The sequence below is a fragment of the Anabrus simplex genome, chromosome X (assembly GCF_040414725.1).
Source record: "Anabrus simplex isolate iqAnaSimp1 chromosome X, ASM4041472v1, whole genome shotgun sequence".
In the NCBI taxonomy this organism is placed as follows: domain Eukaryota; kingdom Metazoa; phylum Arthropoda; class Insecta; order Orthoptera; family Tettigoniidae; genus Anabrus; species Anabrus simplex.
In genome coordinates, this window is record NC_090279.1 from 201,860,163 (window position 1) to 201,875,977 (window position 15,815).

At 41.3% G+C, this 15,815-nt stretch overlaps 1 protein-coding gene across 1 annotated transcript in view; it reads right to left on the reverse strand.

The window, feature by feature from the left end:
• The window catches only part of Dna2 (DNA replication helicase/nuclease 2), a 54,555-nt gene extending 39,327 nt beyond the window's left edge, over positions 1 to 15,228 (reverse strand). The window contains exons 1-5 of the mRNA XM_067159586.2: positions 15,118 to 15,228; positions 12,227 to 13,635; positions 8,733 to 8,873; positions 3,307 to 3,553; positions 2,117 to 2,446 (exon numbers count right to left, since the gene is read on the reverse strand). Coding sequence (XP_067015687.2) covers positions 2,117 to 2,446; positions 3,307 to 3,553; positions 8,733 to 8,873; positions 12,227 to 13,635; positions 15,118 to 15,228 — 2,238 coding nt within the window. The remainder of the gene's footprint in view (positions 1 to 2,116; positions 2,447 to 3,306; positions 3,554 to 8,732; positions 8,874 to 12,226; positions 13,636 to 15,117) is intronic.
• Between the last annotated feature and the right edge of the window lie 587 nt (positions 15,229 to 15,815).

Below are 15,815 nucleotides of genomic sequence, written 5' to 3' on the forward strand. Positions count from 1 at the left end.
TGGATCACCAGCCTCGAAAAAAGCCAAACGTCAACCTTCGAGAATAAAGACAATGTTGATCGCATTCTTTGACAATAAAAGGTTAGTTCACCATAAGTAGGTTCCACCAGGTGAAACAGTGAACCGAACTCTTTACACTGAAGTCTTGAAACGTTTGCGACAAGCAATTCGAATTCGTAGCCCTGATCTGTGGCAGTCACAGGAATGGTTCTTACAGCACGACAATGCAAGACCTCACACTGCTTTATCTGTTACCAGTATCTGGCCAGACATTCTGTCACTGTCGTCCAACAACCACCCTTTTTGTTTTTAAAGAATAAATGCTATTTCTTCAGGACGTCGACCTAGAAAAATCTTTTGCCCCTACTTGCACCATCTGTTATGAGACTGCGTGTACTTGGAAATTGCGGAAGTGTAAAGTGTTGAATGTGAGGAAAGGAACGTTAAAGACGACACAAACACCCAGTCCCCATGCCAGGGATATTAATCATTTACAATCAAAAAATCCTCACCCGGCCGGGAATTGAACCCGGGGCCACCGGGTGACAGGCGGAAACGTTGCCCCCTACACCGCAGGGCCGGACCCACATCCACCATACTTGCCCGACCTCTCGCATTGCGATTTTTTTTGCAAGTGAAATTGCGAATGAAGCTTCATCAAGATATTGCAGACATATGACATGTGACATATGAACTTACAAGCATCACAGTTGACAATTTCCTTGCTTGCTTCCAAGACCTCAAGAAACGCTGGCAATTGTGTATAGATAGCAAAGGGGACTACTTCGACAGGATTTAAGATCTTTACCTCGTAAGTGCAACTTTGCTATTTTTTATGACCTCAGTCCTGGAACTTTTCTGACATAGGTTGTATTTATTGGATTTTTATAAATATGCTGCCTATTAATTAACAAGATAAAAATGTTGTATCATGAGAGTAAAAGCAGTGTACAAGTGGGGAGTGGTGACTCCGAAAAATTTTATACAAAAAGAGGTCTCAAGCAAGGAAGTGCACTGTCGCCATTATTGTTGCATGAAATCATAAAACGTGTAAAACAGAATATCAGCAGTGATGAAGTGAATGCTTTGGTATTTGCAGATGATGTGATTTGGGGAAAGGGAGAAAAGGAAGTAGAAAGGAGACTGGACATTTGGAATGAAAATCTGAAGGAGTTTGGAATGGTAATTGGTAAAAAGAAAACTGTAGTCATGCACTGTGGAAAAGAGAAAAAGAGAAGCCAAGTGAACATAGACAGAGAATGGTCAGAGAGTGTAGGACAGTTTACATATCTGAGTAGCATTATTAATGGAAATAATGAAGTCAACCCTGAAATGAATAACAGACTAAGTAAAGGTACATTTTATCATCAAGTCAGAGAGTTTTTATGGAATGACAACGTACCCAACAGAACAAAATTACCATTAACATTATATAAACAGTATTTCATACCAATTGTAACATATGGACTAGAAACGCTGGTAACTAACAAGAGACAAGATAGTAAGATCCAAGCAACAGAAAAGAAATGTTTAAGAACGTCGGTTGAAAAGACAAGAGATAGACTTCAAAATATTAAAATCAGAGAAGAGCTAAATATAGAACCATTAGCACAGAAGATACAGAAAGCTCAACTGAAATGGTTCGAACATGTAAGAAGAATGAGAAAGGAACGGGTAGCAAGAAGGGAATTGGAAAGAGAAGTTAAGGGAAAGAGACCAGATGGAAGACCGAGAAGAAGGTGGATGGATCAGATTTGGAAGGACATTAGAGAAGCTGGATTGGATGTGGCGGAAGTAATAGAGCAGGAAAAGTGGAAGGACAGAAAGTAATGGAGGAGGCTTGTTAACCGCACCCCGGCGACTGGAGTGGGACATTCATTATGATGATGCCCGTATGCTAGCGCAGTCATTTATCCCTCTGTAAGGGTTAATTATGAATATCTTGATTTATTTCATCTGAACTTTTATCATTTACTTGGGTAAGGGAACCTCCTGAGGTTAGTGATTTGAATATGGAACTAGTCAAGATGGCAGCAGCGATGAGCCAATAAAAAGAGAGAACAGGGTGGCGATATTTGTTTTCCTAGTGTAAAAACTTATGTGCCGAGTACTATACCTTGCGCTTGGAACTGCCCAGTTCCTGCACCTCGACACTGATGTCCACTTTGCCCTTGAGTCCGAGCTGAGAGATCCAGTAGTTCTCCTCGACGGAGACGATGGAGCAGATCTTCCCTTGCCAGTTGGGCGGTTTCGCGAACCGCCTGTCGCTCCTCAGGTACACTCTGATGAAGTCCACGATGCTGGGTATCACGGAGAGCAGCTCGTCCCGAGCCTCGGCCGTCGACATCGAGATCGCGTACAAGTCTCTCACGACGTGTGGGGCCTTTACCATCCGTTCTATCAACAAGCGGATTTCACGAGGGTCGTACATCTTGCTCTTCAGCACCTGGGAAAAATACAGCAAACATTCTTTTAACAGGTTATTAAGCAAACTGATTGAAAGATATTAGAACATACATAAAATGATGGTAAAACCTGTTTATTATTATCCATTTTAAATATGTCTAATGTTGGCAAAAATGAAAAGCGACTTAACTTGCATATTTCTGGGGTCACTAGAGCTACCCAGGTTCATTTTAGTTTTTCTTAACAATTGGATTTATGTCGCACCGACACAGACGGGTCATATGCCGACCATGGGATAGGAAAAGCCTAGGAGTGGGAAGGAAGCAGCCGTGGCCTGTTTCGGCACTGTTTGTCTGGTGTGAAAATGGGAAACCAAGGGAAAAGAACTTCAGGGCTGGCAACAGTGGGGTTCGAATCCACTATCTTCCGACAGAAAAACAGTTATGTGTTTTACATTTCTCCCAATATTTCTCATTGAGCATTCTGGAGGCAAATATGAGGTCTACAGTTGATCTTTGAAGTCTAAATCCATGTTGTTCTTCCTCAAGTGTAGGTTCAAAATGTTTTCTAATCCTGCTCTCAAGGAGGGATTCGTAGACTTTCACGGCCATGTGACAGTAGACACCTCTGTAGTTGGTTACATTTTTAAAATTATTTAATAACTAATTAAAACTACACTTACACTGTTCTGGCAGTAAATAGCTTTCACTCTAAATAATAAAATCCATGATATACACCATTTTGGCAATTACTGTAGGCACCCTATTCTGGTCCTCCACCAGCAATATGTGCTCAATAAAGTGCAAAACGACTTGAAATAAATATAGAAAACCTTGAGAGATGGGAGAAAGGCTGAGACTCGAAATATTAAAAGTAGCTCCTTTCATGTTGTGTGCTTACCTCCTGTAGCAGTTCGTGAATGAGACTGCCGGTCACCATGCTCTTATTGCCAGCATCCATACCGCGGAACCAGTCGCTGAGGACGCCCCTTCGTTGACAGTACAAGGAGCCCACGACTGCTGTGCCCGACACCAGCATGTCTGGGTACAGAATGAGGAACCCTTCCTCGTTGTCGACAGTCCAAAGATCGCCAACGCGCCGGGCTAGGACGCTGACAATGGAGCCTGCCTCGATATTGATGTGGGTCCTGAAACAAATGACAACCAGGAGACAACTGATTAAGAGAACCAGTGATTCTCGTATATACCCAACCTCCCTCACAGTACATGGGCTTGGCCATCAAATATTCTGTGCAACAAAAAAACAAAACTCTTTCATTAAACAATGTTCCATCCAAACAATGCATTATAAAATTATTCCCCAGCCCATTTGTCCTCATGTAACAATAATACCAATACAGTTATTGGACATTATAAATTTTCCAGCAAACTCATTCCTGGTTGCCAGCGTTCGCCCCAGTCTGCTAAGTTGGGCTCATCAGTTGGTAAATAGCACACCCACCAAGATGCATGGCTAGTGCATACCGTGGAGGCCACTGCGTAGGCTACTTGGAGCCACCGGCAGTGCCAATGCACTATGCACACTGGGTCAGGTGGTGCTGTTGTCGATGTGTAGTGTGCATCTGATGGACATCCAGTTGGGAGTGTTGTTGCTGTGTGGTGTTGAAACACTGAGAATATGGACGATTGAACCATCATGGTTAAAATTGTTACTCTGGTTTAGTGGATCAGCAGAGGTGAAAGAAGGTGCGTGGTGGAATGGGTCTAACTACAAGTCCGAAAGATGAATTAAAATTTCAATAAAGGTTATATTTTCAATAAACAACAAGATTTAACAAATTTTCACTAGGTGAAATAACAATGAAAAAATCAGGTACAATTGTAACTTTACAAACGAAAGCACAAGTTAAGAGGTCTTTACAAATTCTGGGCTTCGAGCCCCAAGTTATAATTCCTGAGCCCTCAGCTCACAACCACAAATTACCAAAGGGCAGAAAACCCCTCATTACATGGAGCACTTGCTCCCAACTTTTAACCTCAAGCCCCCCAGGGGCACTTTTCAAACACAAGAAAGAGCTGAGCCGCTCTCAATTTTTCAAGCCTCTTAAAGGCAATACCATATTTTACAGTAACTTGCCACTGAGGCACAAGAATTAAACAGGGGTATCTTGTACCCAGCCTACAGGGCCTTATAAGAAAAATAATAGGTTAATTAAATGGCCCGAAATACCAATATGAATGGAGGCGTTGCTTGCGCTCCTACATGAAACCTTATAAAACCTAAGGGGCACTAGGCCGCTGACACAGGGGCTATTCCCAAGCTATGGAGGTGACTCGTATAAGAAAATTTTAAGACATAAAGAGTAGAAAATCGGTTATGAAAACGTAGTCACCTCAACTCAAGATGAAGGGGAGCTCGAGAGGGTAAAGCACCCTCTATCCCCGATTTAAAGTTAAAGTAATAAGAAGGTTTTACATAAGCCGGCACTAAGTTACATTTTTAGAAAGGTAGGTTTACATGAAAAGGATTCGGACCTTCCCCGAGGGCTACACTGCTGAGCTAGCATGAATTAAAGATGTTAAAAGGCCATTACCTTGTAGAAGAGCTGCTGGCGGATGAAAGAGGCGCTTCCCGCCTCCTGCTATACTTCCATACACTAAGCAAGATGTTGTACGAGTGGCGGACAGCCAGGAAAATCAGCAGTTTTTATACTCACGGGGAAGATTCGAGACCTTTCATGAATGATTAAGACACACCCACAGTCGTTTATTGGATAGCTTACAGTCACACATTAAGAATGGGGAAGAAAGAAGCCATTGGCTAAAAATTAATGACAGAAATTTACGAATGGCTAATTTCAAAACTGGCGGAAAGAAAGATTAATATTGCCAACCCACAAATGAAAGAACAACATTTAGTAATAGGAAAACTTATGAGTATAAAATATCTTCAAGAAAAGTTCCTTCACATCGCACCAGGGTGCATGATCATAGTTTTTGGTAGAGACATCTGTGAGAGAATGTCCACACTTCTTGATAATTAGTAAACAAAAACAACTCGAAATTAACACGGTGACATCTTCAGATAAACGGTTGAATTAATTCAGTTTCAAAGTTCAGAGTTTCAACTGGAGAGGAGTACTTAAGGCAGAAAATTATATGTGCGGCGTCTAGGTGTACAAACCGGTACAAAAATAATCAATTTAAAGTGAAGTGTGTCAATTTCCCCGCTTTAAAGCGTGTTTTCAAAAGGTAATCGGCATCCGTGGATTAAAATCTAGGTTGTCCGTGGCAAAAATGTATCAGAATGTCATTGAGGATTATGTGAAGCCTGTGGCGAGAATGCATTACCGTATATGACGGCTACACGATGGGTCAAGGCGTTTCGTGGGGGTCAGAATGAGACTGCGGATTTGCACTGCACAGGTCGGCTGTCGATACCTCAAGATCAGATTTCCATTGTGAGTGGTCTCATTTCTGTAGACCATCGATGGACTGTCCGGGAATTATCTGTAGAGGTTATCAATGTGCATTATGGCCAGGAGATCAACAACTGTTGATAGTTTGGCCGCCAGTGAATTATTGTTGCTCGCTTAGCACCATCCAACATGCACCACCAGACATTATAACTGTTTTAAATACCCAAATTAAACCAGCTGGTTTTGATCTGCCTCGACGTACATGGAAAACTGCCAACAGGATTCGTACAAACCATGGAGTATGTAATGACTTCCTCTACAAATGGAACAAAATTTCTGACCCATCTTGTGTTTGTGGAGCGACTCCCCAGACCATCCAACACATTGTGCAACAGTGTAGTATTACGTCATGCTCGGGAGATCTGAAGGACTTTCTAACGCTTACTCCAGAGGCTGTTAACTGGATAGACAAATTAACTCTCACTATATAAGTGCATACATTATCATTGTGTACGACTGTTTCAAGTCCAATAGTAATAACGCCCTAGTTATTTTAGTATATCATTTATATATTGTTGTACATTTCAATGTGTTGCCATACGCTAAATAATAAATAATAATAATTCACAGAAGTTGGTCTCAGTCCGCGCGGTAGGGTGCTCCGTCATTGTCCTCAACGCAGACCACCTTGCCAAAGGTCCCCAACAGCTTTCCAACATTTGGCCACATCGAAGGAATGTAATTAAATATTGCGTTCTATCAATAAGGCCATTACTGTATTAAGAGCCCTCTTATGTCTTTATGTGACCACCTAGAAAAGATTTCAGTGATGTCTACCACAATCATTAGTAGCTGAAGGTGATAATATTGTGGGTCAAAACAAAACGTGGCGCTTATAGAGCACGATTACTTTTCCCTTTTTTTTTCTTTTTATACAACTTTTTTTTTTTTTGCTATTTGTTTCAAGTCGCACCAACACAGATAGGTCTTATGGCGACGATGGGATAGCAAAGGCCTAGGAATTGGAAGGAAGCGGCCGTGGCCTTAATTAAGGTACAACCCCGGCATTTGCCTGGTGTGAAAATGGGAAACCACGGAAAACCATCTTCAGGGCTGCCGACAGTGGGGCTCGAATCCACTGTCTCCCGATTACTGGATACTGGCCGCACTAAAGCGACTGCAGCTATCGAGCTCGGTACAACTTGCTTCATATTTCGCACCAACACAGATAGATCTTATGGCGACGATAGGATAGGAAAGGGCTATTAGTGTGAAGGAAGTGGAAGTGGCCTTAATTAAGCATTTGCTTGGTAGGAAAATGGGAAACCACAGAAAACCACCTTTAGGGCTGCCGACAGTGGTGTTCGAACCCACTTTCTCCCAAATGCAAGCTCACAGCTGCACGACCCTAAACGCACGGCCAACTCACTCGATAAGGTTTTACAGTTTTGAGATTTTTGTGCTTCTAAAATTGTTGTAAATTTCAGAGTATTTTAAAAAACAGTTCTTGCTTCTAGGTGCAGTACTTCAGAATACATGGTTATTCTAAATTAGTTACCTGAAAGTAACAATGAATAATTCTGAAACTACTCTCCTCGCTTGTCTGGCAGGAAACGTGATGCAGTCGTCGTGGAGGTGCTCAGCAGTGCGGAGCGCATGCAGTGTTGTCTGTGGTTCCATGAAACTAAATTCGTGTATAAATATGTTTCAGATCAGAGTATCAGAAAGCTCTGCCAGAGGTGAAAACTACCAAAGCATGGTATGATCGAGTCACAGGAACAGCTTGTGTGGCACACCAAGAGAAGGGACAGGGACGCCCTCGTGAGAGGAACATATGCACGAAGTATGAAGAAGTCTACACCTAGAACAAGTTTGGAACTGGCCATTCCACAACTTACAGTGTGGAGAATTTAAAATGGTGACTGCAGTGTAAGGTGTACACGTTGCAACTGGGTCAGGGGTTTAGTGCTTGAAACAAGCAGAAACAGCACGAGTTTTGTGTGGACATGATGAACGGATGGAAGATGACGATACTTAATGTATTCACGACCTTTCACTTTAGTGGTACAGTAAACTGCTATAATGAGAGTCTTCGCCATCATCTGTCCAGAAATGCCTTATGCATGTGGTGTTCTTGTGCCAGGCATTTGTTTTACATGTCCATACCATGTTAGTCTCGAAGTCCTTGGCTTCTCTTCTGTCAAGTCCACTTCCAGTTCCATTCTGATGTCATCGTTCCTTGCATGCTTTTTGGAGGGTAATTCCTAGGAACTTCATTTCACATTCTTGCAGTTTACTAACTTCTCTCTCTCTTTCAGTCTAAGTTATATGTTTTTTACACTGTATGTAAGAATGAACACAAGGAATGACTTATACAGAGTCATCTTGGTTCTCATGGGCACTTTCTTATCCCAAAGTACTGTCTTACGAGGTTGTAGAAGTTGGAACTGCTGGAAATCGTACTTCCGAGGTATTTCAATACCTGTACACGTTGAATGTTTTCACCTTCAAGCTTTATGTGGCAGCCATTATCTTTCCTACTCATTTTCACTGCAACAGTGCAAACAAATCTTGACGTTATGTCAGTTTATGCATTGGAAATAAACTGCGTAAGTTAATTATGTATACGGTGTTAATTAATGTTATCGTCAGGCAACCAATTTAGAATAACCCTGTATATTAATTATTGACTGCTGACATTAAGAAAACTATGGTTGAAAAGAACACAAGTAAGGTTTTCATTTATTTTCTTACTAATCATATAAACATTTTCATGGTGTGTAGTGGTGAAGAATCTAACTGCTCCATAACTTAATTTTTTAAGAAGATCCACAAGAAATGCAAGAAGGCAAAACACAAAAATGCAATTTTTACACCTTGACACTTTCCACTGAAAACTTTTGATCCCTTTCTGTGCAACTGGTCACATTTGAAGATTCGTACTTACCAGACCCCTTTCAGAAGACACTCAGCCACAGCACTTGAACTTGAGGAGCACAAACTTAACAGTTTATTTCTACCTTCAGCACGGACTTCCGCTACCTTGCAGCGCTGCCAAGACGACAAATCCAGCTGCTGCTGGCTCTCCCTGAAACAACAAACACATAGCCAATCTCCAGAGTTCAAATTCATAACACACCTTATTTATCAAAATGAAAAGTCACCAATCTTATGCACAACATTTCAAATTGCTTAAGTTACTGATATTTTCGCAAATTTTCCACCGTGTCCTCGAAGTACAGTAAAATAGTAATGGCTTACTTCTGGGTAAGAGAAGAAATGTCCTCCAAAATGAACATAGCAATAAAACGTAGCAAAAATATAAAATTCATTGCCATACATATGTTCTGTGTGAAATGATAGGAGGCTGATCACTTAGATTCCCTTATAGGGGCAGCTATCTGTTGGATATTCTCTCTTCACATGGTCAGTAGTTGCAAAGGAGGCTTTGGCCTACAAGTGCCCACGGCTGGTCCGTGATCCGAAAGCTCTGCACTCCGACTGGCCAAGTGAGCAGAGGAGGGGAGGCGGAGAAAGGCTGGGGCCCCACCGTCGGCTGTCCTGACAATGGTTTTCCGTTCTTCTGCAATAAGGCGAATGCCGGGACAGTTCCTAGTATAGGCCACGGCCGCCAACCCCTTCACCACCTATCCTGAGAGACGGCGTCACCATCTAAGAGGCACGCCTTTCCCTTCCAGGAAGGAATGAAAACTAGTAATAGTAGTAGTAGTCTTCACATGACATAAACACAAATGTTAGGGGTCGTAAAAGAATAAATCTAAACATGAGCTGTTCCAGCTGGAAAATTTCAATCAAATGCGACGACCATATAAGTAACAGATCAGATGTAAGGCTTTTCAGTACCGAGTCTTTTATGGCAAAACCACTTAGCATGTGTACGATTATTCTTGTTGACCATTTATTGATTATGCAAACAAAGCAGATGCCAGAGGAATGCAGAAGGAGTGTGCTGGTGCCCGCCTATAAAAATCAGGGAGATGTTGCCTTGTGTAATAACTAGAGGGATCAAGCTGATGAGCCACACAATGGAATTGTTTGAGAGGAGAGAGTCCTTGAAAGAATGATCAGGAATGAAATGAAATGACGTATGGCTTTTAGTGCCAGGAGTGTCCGAGGACAAGTTCGGCTCGCCAGATGCAGGTTTTCTGATTTGACACTGATAGGCGACCTGGGCCTTGTGATGAGGATGAAATGAAGAAGTTGACACACAGATCCAGCCCACGTACCAGCGGAATTAACCCTGCCAGAAATCAAACCCGGAATCCCTGTGACGAAAGGCTAGCACACTAACCATTTAGCCATAGAGCTGGAAGGATCAAGAATGAAGTTGTGATAAGTGAATAATAGTCTGGCTTCATGCCTGGACCGAAAGAGTTGCACTGTGTGCTCATCAACTCCGAGAAAGTTAGTTTTTTTTTTGTTTTTTTTTTTTGTGATATATGAAACTATTTCTTTTCACCTTCAACTCGGTGAAATGTATAACTGTTAGGTTCATCAGTCCGAAAACAGCCAAAACTGACATTGACAAAATGATCTCCACAGCAATTCTCCATAGAGTTAGTTACCAGCTTACGGACTTCAAAATTCAAACGAGTGTATCGGAAAAAGTAAGTAAGGTAAGGGTTATTCTGCCCGAAGGTAGGTCTGAACCTCCACAGAGGTGTTCCTGAGCCGGAGTTTACGTGCGGTAGGGTGGCCAGTTCCTTTCCGCTCCTCCATTCCCTTACCCCCCACCAACAGCACGTGGCAACCCATCCAACTCCTGACCATGCCCAATGTTGCTTAACTTCGGAGATCTCACAGGATCCGATGGTTCAGCACGGCTACGGCCGTTAGCAAAAAAAGTAAAGAGCGAAAAAAAAAAAAGAAAAAAAAATTGTAAATGAGATTTTAAATAAATTTATAGAGCTAATTTATAAAGTTATTCCAGGCCCAAATCTCACCAATATTCACATACGGATTGCAACTGATATGGGAGTGCCTTTCCAAACGAAATCTACAGGACATCGAACATGTGAAAGCAGTCTACATGAAGAAATTGCTCTGCCTCACCAAATTCACTCCATCCATACCGTATTACAAGTTCATGAGGGAACTTTTCTTTACCGAAGATCTGTGCTACGACCTGGTGTTGCCATCTAAAACTTCCTTTAACCAGATTTTAAAAAAAATTCTTTTTAACAATTTGCTTTACATTGCAACAACACACATAAGTCTTACGGTAATGATGAGATAGGAAAGGGCTAGGAGAGGGAAGGAAGCAACCATTCCCTTAATTAACTCTTATAGTGCCAGACGGCTGCTGCTGCAAAAAATGCCAGAAAGACTGTAGCTTTTACTCTCTGGAAATATCGGTAATATGCTGTATCAATATCAGTGGTGTTTTATAAAAGTTTTCTTTCGATGCATTGTAAGTTTCAAATGTGGTAGCCCTGCACTCTGCAGCTTCATGTCACTTGATTGTTACTTCACTTGTTTATACGTTTGTTTGTTTATCTCCAATTGTATAAAGATGGATAAGTATATGGAAGATGATTAAAATATGCAATGTTTTAACATTAAGGGATTCCTTAGAGAATAATCTATCAACTGACAAGTGCTCAAAGTAAGGAAGAGATTATTGCGTATTTAAACTGCGTGTCCATAATTTTGTAAAAATTCGGAACCCACAAAAAGTAGTATCAAGAACTGCATAAAACTTTTAGTTTTTTATTCAAAATTAACTAAATATTCTCACAAAGGTTACCCAAAATAAAAATTTACTATAAATGTAAAAATTAGGTCAAATTTTGAAATTTAAGTTTTTCAAAAAATAATAATGTTTTTCCACTTTTAAATGAGGAAAATGAAACCCTATTGCAGTTATAGTCACACTCACATGTTCTCTATTCACCTGTATGCTATGGAAATAAAGAGCAGAGATTTACCTCCAAAATTGCAAGTAGGAGAATGTTTTTCCTTAGTGTGTGCATTTTCGTTAAAATTGTCTTGGCATTCTTAGCACAACCACTACATTACAGTCTGGCATCAAAGGGGTTAAGGCACATCCTCAGCATTCATCTGGTGTGAAAATGGGAAAATAATCTTCAGGTCTGCCGACAGTAGAGGGATGGAACCCACTACCTCTCGAATGTAACAGATATAAACAGAGCTGTAGGAAAAGAAGAGATAAATATGGGAAAGTTTACACGCCACAGACGCCATGACTAATAGAGATTAGGTGAAGGAAGACTATGACCTACGACACATAGTAGCTAGGTTTCCAGCTCATTCTCACCATTTAGAGTGTTCCAACAAAGTGTTTCAAATGCCGAATATATTTCCAATTTGTGCAGGGAGACCTGTGAGAGATACCATGCTGCGAACGGCACCAAGAGACAGACCAAACTAGTGAAATTCCGTATATTACTATTCACTTACCCTTCAAACTGCCAGTCATCTAAGAACGCCGACATCTCACTCTCTAGAAGGCTGTTCACATCCCAAACTTCTTGAGACTTCAGACACGTCAACTCCTCAACCTCCATGACAGAGGATTTCTTTACTTCCACTGTCGAATCCACTTGACTAGGATCAGTTTGAACGTCAACAACTATACCCTCCACTTCCTCTTGAAAGTTCGTACCAAGTTCAAAAGAATCTTCAAACATGTATAAAACAGAGACTTCAGTTTTATTCTCTGTCTGAATGTCTGAAATAACAAATTCATTAGCACCTTCTTTTAGCGATTTAGGTGAAGTTTCAGACTCACAAGATGTGTCAACAGCTTTCTCAGACCTACATACATCCTTAGACTTAAGTGATGGGTTGACAGCGTCTCCACAGCAAGAACTGCCAAGAGTTTTATCACTGGCTTTTTCTAAGCTAGAAACAACTTCAGACTTACTAGATGTTTTAATGGCTTTTGTAGAGACGGATATAATTTCAGATTTGACAGACATCTCTGAAACAAGCTTTGAATTTTCTACCAGCTGTTCCTTATTAACATCGACATTAACTTGCAGTACTCTAGCCGTTTTTAGATCACACCTGTTCAACTTATTTTCAGATATACAACATTCATCAACAGCATTTTCAAAGCAAGATGTTCTTTTAGAATTGGTATTTTCTTCACTAAGAACAACATTAGAATTACGAGATATTTTAATGGCTGTTTTAGAAGTTGATACAACTTCAGACTTGATAGACATTTCAACAACTGTCTTTGAATTTTCTAACCGCTGTCCTGTACCATCATCAACGCTAACTTCCGATACACTACTGGATGCTTTGAGTCCACTCTCGTACAACTTCCTTGGTAATTTGTCTTGGATTTCACTATTCTTTGGACACTTTTCGAGTTCATCTGAATCTTTCAAAGCTTCCTTCTGATGGTCCATTTTGCAAATCGTATCTGATGTCTCGGTGGCAGTCGAACAGATCATGATGGTACCTACTTCTTGATCACTAGTCAAATCTACAACTTTAATAATTTTCCCTTCAGATTTCTGACTCTCCGTTTTGGAGACCTCACTGTTGCAGTGCGAAATACTGTTACGTTCTCGTAGAACATTGCTGCTAGAATCGTGAGACTGTTTACTGAAGAAACTTTTTATATTCACTAGTTTCAGTTTTCTCTTCACCTTGCCATCCTCAGGGGAGAGCTGTTTCTTCTTTCTCCTCTTCATCGTCAACACGTCCTCGATATCGCAGACCTCGGCATCGTGAGCTGTAGTAACACTGTCGGTGGCTATGACACTGCTTTTGGGCGAGGCAATGCTCTCGTTCATTTTTTGGACAGGTTTACAGAGAAAGCCATCCAGTCTTCCCTGCAAGGGAATCTGGTTCTCCTGAAAACAAAAGAGCATTAAGATCATGTGTTAGAAGCAGTAGTAGCCTAATAGTAGTACAGTCGAACATCTGTACAATGAAGACAAATATAATGTAAACCTGCATAAAGCGATATTCTTGTATGACAATGCCAATATGCCTGCAGTTCAGGGCGCCATGTGTCTTAATTCTTATCTGCCGGTGCTGATTTTGTGAACTTCCCAAAATTGTAGTATAAATAAAAACAGGTACACATTTCTCAGAATTACTTTCTTCTTTTTCTTTTTTTTACAAGTTGCTTTACGTTGCACCGACACAGATAGGTCTTATGGTGATGATGGGATAGGAAAGGGCTGGGAGTGGGGAGAAAGCGACAGTGACCTTAATTAACACGTTGAGTACCAGCTCCTCAGCAGGTGATTTAAACCTCCAGCCCAGCCTTTTTAAATCTCTTCATCTTTATAGTGCACTATTTTACATTAAATGTTACTTTACGAAAGCTAGTCGCTGAGCCCTTCAAGAATCGGCCTAATTTTGTATAGCCTATTAGGATTCCACTCATAATGACTGCTGACGCTAAAGTGCAAGAATGACAAGATGCTTTGGGACCGGGTTCATGCCATGGTTTTCGAAAAATTGGTGAGCTGAAAGTAGTGTCCTCTGTCCAGTACATTTTCAGATCTGGTTTTTGAATTATTCTGGTTACAAACATTAGTCCTAAAACCTTTTTCATCTCATTTACGTCAACCGGTTTCCACGTCTCAGAAAAAGAATATTTAGTGAATGGACACGGTGCTGCACGAATAACTGGTTTCTCGTAAAGGTTTGTCTGTTGGCATACATATTCAAGGAAATCATCATTTATAAATAAATTAATGAATGACATAATTTCGTTACTATTTACGATGTCAACATTTCATCCTACCCGGCCAGTGACGGATGCATATCAGTTATTTGAATGTGCTGAATTTCATTTTGCCCAGAGTCTGGTATATCATCATTGGAATTGCTTTCGCTATCACTGAAATCAGAGATGAATTCATCACCAGAATCATCGTTCAGTAGTATGTCTTCAATTTTTTCACTCTGTATCCTGTATTTGTAACTCGTCATGTTATCGCGACACAATAACTCACTTCACTACACACCCTCACAACAATACCATGACTGGCTTAGGTCCGTGTTTACTCAAAGAATAAAAGCATTGGAATACACCCTCTGTTCAGGTAGTCAGGATGAGGGACTGTTATGTGCCATCTACGGTTTTCAACACGAACGACTTTGTACGAATTTGGCACTAAATTTGAAACGTTTACATCGCGTAACCTTAAACGCCTTAACTCGGATACGGCCCCGCACATAGGCTCCTCTTGAACGCCTTAAGGCATCTACGGGAGTGAATGTGTTAAGGTACGGCTCCAGCATTTGCCTGGTAAGAATATGGGAAAGAACAGAAAACCATCTTCAGCGCCGCCAACAGTGGGTCACGGAATGAATATTACGTATTCTGCACGTAATGAAGTAAAGGACCGAAGTATGCTGTTAGCTCCAATCGGCACACCAGTGAACTGAATGATTTTCTTTGGATGTTCAGGATTGAGGTAGGCTACCATTTTAAGCCTTTATGAGGAGTGATCAAATCTGACTTCCTGTTGCGAGTGACATCACCTATTAGGGCCCACCCTTGCGCTCACTTCAGCTACAAATCGTAGGCAAACCCAATTTCTTTCTTTTTTTATTTTTATTTGCTTTACGTCGCACCAACACAGATAGGTCTTATGGCGATGATGGGATAGGAAAGGGTTAGGAGTGGAGAGGAACTGACAGCGGCCTTAATTAAGGTACAACCCTGGTATCTGCCAGGTGTGAAAACAGAAAGCCACAGAAAAAAAACATCATCAGGGCTGCTGATAGTTGGGTTCGAATTGACGAGCCTGAGGCCCAGGGCCAGCCATCCTGACCTCCTTTTGGGCCTTCCTGGCGCCAGCAGGAATGAACAGAAGGTCTAACCGGAACCTTTGATTTCCCAAGAGATCCAGGGACTTCTCCTTGTCTGAAGAATCTGCAAGGGCTGCTTCCCCGCTATAAAAGGTATGCCGAACTAGTCCCAGCGGTTCATTGTGAGCTCAGTCAGTCGGTGGTTGAGAGCAATAGCGATTGTGATGGTTCAGTTCTGTGAGGGCAGCTCTGAGGAGCGAGT